General features: G+C 36.8%; 1 protein-coding gene across 1 annotated transcript; it reads right to left on the bottom strand.

Annotated features, from left to right (window-relative positions):
* Window positions 1-956: 956 nt before the first annotated feature.
* Window positions 957-9,759, bottom strand: tnfsf10 (TNF superfamily member 10). Its single transcript, XM_002931552.5, has 5 exons — window positions 9,584-9,759; window positions 7,691-7,840; window positions 6,472-6,505; window positions 5,317-5,427; window positions 957-3,362 (listed from the first exon to the last, which is right to left on the bottom strand). The coding sequence occupies exons 1-5, from the start codon at window positions 9,707-9,709 to the stop codon at window positions 2,938-2,940; spliced, it is 846 nt and encodes a 281-aa protein (XP_002931598.2). The 5' UTR covers window positions 9,710-9,759; the 3' UTR covers window positions 957-2,937.
* Between the last annotated feature and the right edge of the window lie 364 nt (window positions 9,760-10,123).

The raw sequence follows: 10,123 nt of genomic DNA, 5'->3' as shown, positions 1-10,123 counted from the left end.
AATTTTTAATACAGTAATTTTACGAGAGTATTGGCGTGTATGGCTAACATGGCGTGCGTTCATTTGCGCGACTATTTATATGCAGCTACAAGTGATGAAATGTTTCGGCAGGCATGGATTCGCAGCAAATTTTTGGACGTGCGGCGAATTTTTCCGCAGCAAATTTTTCCGCAGCAAATTTTTTCATGCGTTTTGCAAAACAATCCGCCAATGGCAAAACACATTAAAAAATTCCCCGCACGTCCAAAAATTGACAAAGGCTTCAAAAAATAATAGTCGCGGGCAACAACTTGTGTTAATTAGTACGTAGCGTATTTTGTGATAACTCTAGCGCTTCTTTTTTTTTCTTACTTATATTTTTATTGTTTTTTGGGGTTTTTTTTTTCAAATAAACATTTATACAGCACCTCTCTACCCTCCCAGGGCAAAATGTCGCCAATTTTATGCTGCCGATTGCTGCGTGCGCAATGTCGCGACAATTAGCGCATGCGATAAATAGCGAGCATGCGAAAAATACCGCACAAGCTATTTATCGCAACAAAAATATCGCATGAAATACCGCGCGTAAAATAGTGCAAGTATGCTTATAGTGAATCGTGCGAAAAGTCGCGAAAATTAAGATGCAATAAAATTTTTACCGCATGCTATAAATAGCGCACGTTTTATCGCACTTTAGTGAATCGGGCCCTGTATATTATAGTTCTTTGACTCCCTGGATACCTGGTTAGGCATCACTATAATCAGAAATAACTTTTCATTTTGATTTTAATGAAACTACAGACTTAAACTCAAATTTAAGTCATCATTTCAGGGGGATAAACCCTCCATTCATCATGAGCATGAACAAGGTCCCTTGGGCAAAGGGGAAGCAGAATAATTTTTAATTGTGAGCCCTGGATGATTATTCTTGATGGATGTGTTACATTGCAAAAGACGCATGAATGAAGCCATTGCCATGTTTTTCAATATTAATCATTTTTATTTAAAAATCTGTAGGATGTAAAAAATAAAATATATTTTTGAATTAGTAATCATTAACAACTTTGCATTAAGGTGAAAAAATACTTACAGACAGTTATCATTACAGTCAATTTAGGATGATATAGTGTCATGAAGGATACAATTAGGCAGCAATGTTTCTGTTATTGTAATATATGTCTGCCGTTCATTTAACTCTATTTCTTTTATAAAAAATATGATTCATAATACAAAAAATATTGATCTGCACAAGTTATAAATAAGTCTACAGTTTACAAAGCCTTGGCACAGGGGTAAAAAGTATTGACTGAGGCTTAAGCCTGGATATCAATTAATTTTTGTGTTATTGCAGGTTACCGTGGGTAGTGCATGGACTTTTTGAATTAATTCAGGTGTCAGCTTTCTGTCCCACGCCAGGAGGCTTCTAAGAGATGTCAAATAACCCCACGACATGAAGTTAAAAATATTAATGGTAACATGACATCATTTTAAGAATTATTGGATTGCATCATTATCACCCTCATGACATTGGCTTTGTTGACACCCCTGTACTGTTCTTACCTAAAGTGACAGACAACCTAGTTTTGTCCATGTGTGACGTTCTGAACCTGGATGTGATTGCTAGCCATTATCAAATGTACAGTATGATCTGATCAGCTAACAGATTCATTTGTGGCCATTGGTGTGGTTTGGGCAGCCACATGTCACCAAATTAAAGAGAATGCTGATTGGCTGCAGGATCCAAAAACCAACCCAGTTTGGCCATATTTAGTTTAGACACATAATAAGTGTTCACAGTAGACTTAAATGCAATTCATGTTTTGATTCACAAATAATGCTGCTTAATATAAGCAAAACTAAACACACTCATTTCAGTGGAAATGAACACGTGCATTGCTTTTATATGTGGGCTTCTTCATAGCGTTGTATGGGTAAAAAAAGACATCTCTACACAGTTCTCTAAAAGAATACCCCCCAAACCTTATACCCTATGTAAGTGAATCGAGTATGTGGTACATGTACTTTGAGATTTCACAATTACAATACAGTGTCACAGATTGGCCAGTCTTGACTGAGTTGGAGGCTTATTGGTCAATATACCAACTCAAAGCAATGGCTCACTTAAAACAAATCATGGTAAATATTATTACATTTATAGATTATTTCTAGAAAGAATTTGCTTTCATCATTTAGGGCCTTGTAGCTCAAGTTATAATTATATTAACTATAGATTTATTTAGATAAACGGGACCTCAGTGTAAATGTGTTTTTATTCAAACACTTTCAAAAACAGGGGTTTTTAGTTACAAGTTTATGATCATAAAATTGCCAAGCCACCATACCACGTCAAGGTAAACCCCCTATGGTGGTCCTAACTATTCAGCTCTGGTCATATGTTTCATAGTGTGGCACCTCCCTGCTTAGTTACATATCTTGGGAAATGTTTGTAGTAAATTTGACCAAATCAGTTGCACTTCCATTATATTCTACTTTTGTTTTACTTCCCCTTAGGGTGCTCCTACAGCCCCCTTGTATCCATACAAAAGGAAAGTTTGCCTTTATTAGTGCTGCTGGTCCTTCAAGTCCAATATGTGTTTTAAGAGCTTGAAGAATTTAAAATAATAAAACAAACCGCACAAAAATTCCACAAGCACAAAAATGGACCTTACCCCCAAAGGCGATGATGATGGAATGCCTGACTTTCAAGGCAAGTGGGATGCAGTGATCCATTGCTGTTTTGGTCAGCTCTTGCTGGTTGTTAACTTGCTTCTATCAGTCCATGGTGCTATAAACATGTTTATTATTGTTTCATGTTTTAGAATGCTGCTGTTCAACATTTTCCAGATAGCATTTGTTGTATTATATGAAAATGATGTTATCTAAAGAAGTTTATAGAACCCTGAGATATCCCTAAGAGGCCACGTTTGCCCCACAGACTTACAGCTGGACAGCACTGATTTAGACCACCAAAAAAGCTCCCAAGAATGTTGCATTTTCATCCATATCAATCATATTAATATCACTGACCGTGACAAATATTCGGTCATTTTCATTTAACTTGAAAACCCCTCCTTGATAGATGGAATGTAGCCCATAGTCTGCCTCTTTAGACCAACACGTTGTTTTAGCATTTTTCATCAAAAGGAGTGGTTCTGGGTAGCTTGTTACTTTGTAAATCTGTTGAACTAATTGTTTCCCTTTTTTTTCTTCTGTTCCCCTATTGAAACGTTGCCGAAAATATGTCTGGGAGTAAATGTAGTAAAAGCCACTTTTCCTAATAATTAGCTCACCGTTTTCCATTTCTACGTTGCTTAGAAAAGACGGAGACCTATGGGATTTCCACCCTTGTATTTTCTCTCCATTATAGTTCTTCAGGAAGGTATCTTTCAGAAGGAAGTGGATAAAGAAAAAAAACATTTTAATGACTGACAAAGCAGGTGAAAAGTGCACAAGGAAATTGGCATACGGGAAATTCCTGCAGATATAATTCCAGTAAATTGGAAGTGGAGTGGAAGATAGCAGTTACATTTTCAGATTACTTCTGATAAAGCTCATATAAAGTCATTTAGGCAGAACAAAAATACAGTTACATAGGGTTGAAAAAAGACCAGAGTCCATCAAGTTCAACCCTTCCATGTAAACCCAGCACACACAAACCTATACTGACCTATCTATACACTCACATGCATAAACTATATATACAACCACTAACACATGCTTGTTCAATAATCATCCAGCCCCCTCTTATAGGCATTACCAGAATCTGCCATTAATTCATCAAGTATAATAGGTGAATGAAATAAGTCAGAAAAGGAAACCGATGGACACAGTGTGCATATTTTGAACTTGGCATATTTTTGGTGAAACTATAACAACTTTTTCAGTAAGAAGACTGATTACAAACACTTTTTTCCACTGGTGGGTGGGTTGCTAAGTAAGTTAGCAGATTTGAGAAAATAATATTATATATGTGCAAAAGAGTAAAATTATTTGTTTTTTGCATATTTTAATTATTTTTGTTACATTTCCCCATAATTCTTAATGGAAATTATTTAACTCCTTTGATCCTGAAAATCATCAAAATTGTTCCATCAAGGGTTAAAAAAGTTCATTCCTAGCTCCTAAACATGAACTGATCATTCTACTGTTTTAACTTTAATGAAACTGTCAAACTAATACCTGCACTCTTATATGTATTTTGGATTCCAAAGCAATGTAAAGGCTTTTTTGAAGGCCCAGTGAAGAACATTTTTTGATCCATGATCCATGTTATGGAGCATAAGCAGATATGTTTTCTGCAATATGAATATTCTGACATTTATAGTGAAGGACTTGGGTAATACATATACAGAAATTCCTTTATGTTCTGCCAAAAGTAGATATGCCCATGGAAGAGAAGGCCATGTATGGGTTTTTTACAGGTTTTTTTTTTAGAAATATACTTTTTAAAGACAGCTAACTTAAAATGTATTGGCAACACTATTACATGCACTGGATATTTCATTAATATGCTGTGGTACTGGTACAATACCTTTGTGTTTGTACCCAAATGTATATCTTTATTGCCCCATGAGTATACATCAGTTATAATAAAAAGCCCTTCTTGGAACATTTTCCGAGCCAGATATGGGGTTATGTAATAAAAGACACTTAGGGGCACATTTATCAAAATACAAATTAGTACGAATGAGAAAAATTCATATTTTTTCTTTTAGAACTTTGTGTATTTTCTATGATATTTTCGTTAAATTATGCAACTTTTTTGTGCTTTGCGACAAAATTGTATTTGTTTCGGAATTCATTCAAGCTTCGGTATTGTGACTTTCTTTTGTCCAGGTTGGAGCTGCAGAGTTTCATTGAGTCCTATGGAAGGCTTTCAAAATCATGCATTGAAGGTTCAAAGTCAAAAAGGTTTTCGTGCTGTTTACGATAATTCGGATACGAAAATTTCATAACTTTCAGAATTTACTCCGAATTTTTGCCAATCGTACTTTTAAACATCCGAAATTCGGACTTTTATAAATGTGCCCCCTTAGTTTGCCCAGGTGCAGTAACCAATAGCACCCAATCAGCAGGAGGCATTTTCTGGTACCTCATTGGTTGCCATGGGTTACTGCTCCTGGGCAAACTTAGTGTATTTTATTACATATGGGGGTAAGTATTTCTCTTTCTACAAGTTTAATATATCAGAGCCTTCTATCTGGTAAAATATTTAACCTGTATTTTAGTATTTAATTGTGGTTTCAATTGAGTGTGTGCCCATGTATAATAATGTAGAATAATGTTGACATTCAATTACATTCTCTATCCTTGATGAGATTTCTTATAATGACTTACTTTCTGGGGGCAGAGCTTTCCTGCTATCTCCAGTTACATGTGCAGCTATTACGCCAGTGGGATAGTCTTCTTTTTGATAAACAGCAAATTGAGGCGTTACTTTCGCTTTAGCTGTGCAAATGACAGGACATTATGAAACATTAATGAATAAGTACTTAAGAAAGTGAGAGCAATACACAGGGCATCAGAGAGAATGTGTGGCAGAAGGATTGCTCCATAGCTATTGAGTAGCATGGCTCAAATACCCATGCTTTGTATTATTATTATGTGATTTTATTCACCTTTGGCCCTTTTGTTTTTGCATAAAGCTAGAGGTGGTACATTTGGGGCATATTTATTAAGAATCAAATTAGAGCTTGCAGAAATGTCCCAATTAAAACATCATACACAAAGCCCTTGCACCTACTTGGATTCATCTCAACCAGTAATGTGCATTTTGCAGAATGCGCTAACTTTGGTGCAGGAGGTGCATTGTACAAAGCCTAACCTGCCTTAACCAGATGATAAGTACAGGGCTCAGTGTGTTTTGCTTAAAGGGACAGTAACACAAAAAAAATGAAAGTGTATAAAAGTAATAACAATATAATGTACTGTTGCCCTGCATTGCTACAACTGGTGTGTTTTCTTCAGAAAGACTACTATGGTTTATATAAGTAAGCTGCTGTGTAGCCATGGGGGCAGCCATTCAAAGGAGAAAAGGCACAGGTTACTTAGCAGATAACAGATAAACCCCCATTATATGGGGCTTATCTACTAATTATCTGCTATGTAACCTGTGCCTTTTCTCCTTTTTTCCAGCTTGAATGGCTGCCCCCATGGCTACACAGCAGCTTATTTATATTGTAGCTTTTCTGTAGCAAAAACACCAGTTTTTTGCAGAGCAACAGCACATTATATTTTAATTACTTAAAAACACTTTAATTTTTTGATGTTTCTGTTCCTTTAAGAAAGCTGCATCCATTTATATGTTATTTACTCTCTGAAATCTAGCCCAAAATGCTGAGCTTGAGTACACTGGTGTCTGAATTTTGTAAAATCGTCAATTTTGGCAAACTGAGTAGATCTTGCTCTTTTTCAGGGAAGACTGTCCCTTTACAGAACCCTGATTGATAAAAGGAAATTCAATATGGTGTATAGAAAATAAAATGAAAATACCTGCATTCTCAAATTTGTAATTTTTCAAAACAATCTAGAAAAAAAAAATCAGGAATAATCAATGAAAGGATTGCACTGCATGGTTTATTAAAAGGGATTAAATTCAGCATTCATAGAAAAGCACAATATTAAACTCAAAGAATTCTGTGGTATAGGTTCACATGCTCAGTATAATGAAGCTGACAGTGATCAACTCCCCCCCACAAAAAAAAACAAAAAAACATTACAAAAAAGCCCCATAGAAATACAACAGAAACACCACTGCCCCTCCCAACCAACTTGTTTTGCTTTGGGTGATTCAGCTAAAGTGAGGAATGTGAGGCTGCATTGTGGCTGTTTGTGTTCATATAATGCAGAATGCATAACTGAGTTTTTGCAAAAGAATTACAACTGAAGTAGCACAGATCTGAATCAAGTCTGGTTTATATTTACCATCTATTTTCTCCTAAACAGGTGCTTCTTCTATGGCATCAAATATTATACTAATGCATACCTGGGTTTTTTGCATCTTTTGAGACAGGATTGAAAATAGGGTTAATAAACATGCCCCTGCAGTTTTAAGGGTTAAAGAACAAGGGACAATGTCAGGTGTTTTGAGGCTCCATGGAAGGGGGATGAATGCTTAGAATGGTAACTGACTGCAAGCATCTGTGGAACGTATACTCAAAATGGAGGCACTAAATCAAGTGATGAGTGTTAGTTGATTTCCATTTAAAGAAAACTGGTGGTGAATTTGAATGTTTTGTTCCCATGCAACAGAGCTACAAAATGCTCAAATCATAAAATACTCAAAATCGCATTAGGATGTTCTGCCACCTGTCAGGTACCACAGGGTAATGCTGCCTAAGTTATGCCCCCCCACATAGTCCTGCTGTTATTGTGTGCAAGAATACCAGCACCAGAATTACCACATGGCTACCACTGCACTTGGAGCGCAGGAGAGTAGGACATCCAGATCCAGAGCAGTCTTCAGAATTTAAGATTCAGAATGTGATTTACGAGAGCTTGGGGACTGAGGAATATATTAGGTTTCTTTAGCTAGTAAGCCATACAGCACCCAATACCTCTATGGCTATCTATAGGTACTACATATCACACATCTTTTTACTCATCTTTCCTACTACAGAGAAAAACATAATGTAATATGGCAATTTATTGTTAGACACCAAAAAATTGTCTCCAGTGTGGGCATACAGAGATATTAATTAAAATATATTACCTTTCTTATTAAAATGTGCAAGTGGGACTTTATTTCCCAACAGGGATCGTTCTTTTCATATCCATCTTCAAAAGCAGAGGGCCTGAATAAATCTCCAACATCTTCTCCAGTTAAACAGGCAATGTTGCTCCTGGCATAGGTTTCACGCAGCTAGATGGGAAAATGAATGCATGGAAGGCTTTATTTACTTATATATTGAATGGGCCGAGGTGCACTTGTCATTCAAATACACAGTCTAGGAAAAAGCAACTCTCGCTTTATATGTGTGTGGGAGAGAAAAATCGAAATCATGGTTGAAGGTCATGCTGCTTGCTCATGTAATTTCCTATGTTTTCCATTCTGCTGCTTTTCAGCGATGTTAATATAAATTTCTTCTCATGGCATTTGATTTTCTATAAGCACTGGCAGGGAGTAGTCCTCCTCCAGTTGCATGGAAGTAGGAGAAACAATAGGTTAGCTGAGAGCAGTTCTAATGTGTAGTGCTGGCTCCTTTTGAAAGCTCAGACTCAGGCACAATGCACTGAGATGGTGCCTACACACCAATATTACAGCTAAAAAAATACATTTGTAGGTTCAAGAATAACATTTCAATTGGTAGAGTGAATTATTTGCTATGTAAACTGTGTAATTTAGAAATAAAAATTATACCATAAAAATCACGACAGTATCCCTTTAACAACATGAAAAGTTGCTCCAGTGTTATCACTCCGAGTAACCAGACATTTGCTTTCATTATTCTGCTAGTAAATAAAGCTGTCTGTTCTTTCTAAAACTGCCTCTTGGGGCAAAAAGCACTGAAAATCCCTTATCTTAGGTGTTTCTCTTGGCATGGCAAAAGTTGCTGCGTATGGTTTCCAATAACATTGTTTGTAAGAATAATTATTCCTATAAACCTGAAATACATTATGATTTCGCCTTGGGAAACTGGTATGTATAAATTCTTATTACTTGGTACAATCCTGCAGCAAGAGAAGCATTATGCAAGCACACAACATGTCTATACAGGGTGCTAAGTCATTGCAATCAAATACAAAAAATAAAAAAAGTGATCTGAGCACAAAGAAAAACGTGTAATGACTCATGAATTTTCCTATTACTCCCTGAATACATTTCAGAACCTTTCCCCTACTAGTGCCAGGTCTGCCTGGGGTGGTACAGACAGTAACACACGGCACACACAGCACATACATGCATTATAGAAAAATAATATGCTTTCCTGCCACCCAAACAAATAGGCACTTATATAACTGTTAACCCCTTTACCTCTGATTTCCCTGCTTAAAGATCAGTTACCCACAATCACAAAGGAAAAAACTGAAAAAAGCAGTAAATATGTCATATTCAGTGGCACGTAAGTTTATGGAGAAGATATAGATAAGTTTCCTTAGATTAAAGAAACCAATACTATTTCATAATATAAGGAAGGAGTGGTGAGCAGGTTGTTTTATTCTCTCTCCCTCTGTTACTCTGACCGCCTCTCACTCTCTCCCTGTGTTTCACTCTTTCTTTTCTCCCACTCTTTTTCTTTGTCTCCCTCTCATTCACACTCTTCCCGTGCACATTATAAGTATATCTTTGTAGTAGAGTGCAATGTAGACACAAGTGAAAATCATAAAGGTTACAAGGTTGCAAAATGCTTGTTGTATGGTGGGTTATGGGATAATCAGCCATATGGAACAAATGCAATATAGTGTAATAAACGACTAGACACCTATATCCTCAACAACCATCACATTTCTTCCCAAGTGAGTCCTGTATAAACGAGCTTCTGGTGAGCAACCAGACAGGCAGCACAATGCTGCAAATGTTACAACTTGTGCCTGCAGGATAGTACAGTGTGTGTGATTGCTTCCCGCATACATATTGCTGAAGGGAATAAAAAAGGCAGCATACCTGTTTAAGTTCATTAGTGAAGTATATATAAGTGACAGCCACAAAGACAGACTGGAGTAATATTGCAAGTAGTAGTACAAGCCCGCAGAGGGAAAAGGGATGGGATGCAGCAGTGGAGGTGATCATCTTGGCAGCAAGCAGGGAACCAGTGATAAGTTGAGGCAGTGGTGAGGTTTGTTTTGTAGGGAGGTGGAGCCATGTTGCTTTTCAAGGAAATGTTCTGCATGTTATTATTTCTCACAAATCGCTGAGAGAAGCAATTCAATTTGGTATTTGGCTCAAGTTTCAGGAACTAACCTCCCCAGGTCTCAGGGGAAACAAAACTTTGATCTACTGACGAGAAAACACCAGGAAACTAACAAACTCCTGTTTCTAATTTTTCTGCAGGGGTACAAGACATTTAAGGCTTTTGTCCCACATGGATATGTAGCAGCTTTGTTCTTACAGTAGAGGCTCTCCTATACGCTTATTATGTTGCAGCTTGCAGAAGTGTAGTCAACAATGGTTCCTGAAGATTTTCTTAGGTCATAAAATAAAGTG

This window comes from Xenopus tropicalis, chromosome 5 (genome assembly GCF_000004195.4).
Source record: "Xenopus tropicalis strain Nigerian chromosome 5, UCB_Xtro_10.0, whole genome shotgun sequence".
NCBI classification, from domain to species: Eukaryota; Metazoa; Chordata; class Amphibia; order Anura; family Pipidae; genus Xenopus; species Xenopus tropicalis.
The sequence above is the reverse complement of the archived record's forward strand: the minus strand, read 5'-3'. Positions and strand labels throughout refer to the sequence as shown.

What these genes read in the sequence shown, in the direction of transcription:
- tnfsf10 (XM_002931552.5), bottom strand. Translation starts at nt 9,709, where the DNA reads ATGATCACCTCCACTGCTGCATCCCATCCCTTTTCCCTCTGCGGGCTT. An exon ending in TCACTAATGAACTTAAACAG is followed by an intron (nt 7,841 to 9,583) that starts GTATGCTGCCTT and finishes TTTCCCATCTAG; the next exon opens with CTGCGTGAAACCTATGCCAG. An exon ending in GAAAGCTCTGCCCCCAGAAA is followed by an intron (nt 3,363 to 5,316) that starts GTAAGTCATTAT and finishes TCCTTCTGAAAG; the next exon opens with ATACCTTCCTGAAGAACTAT.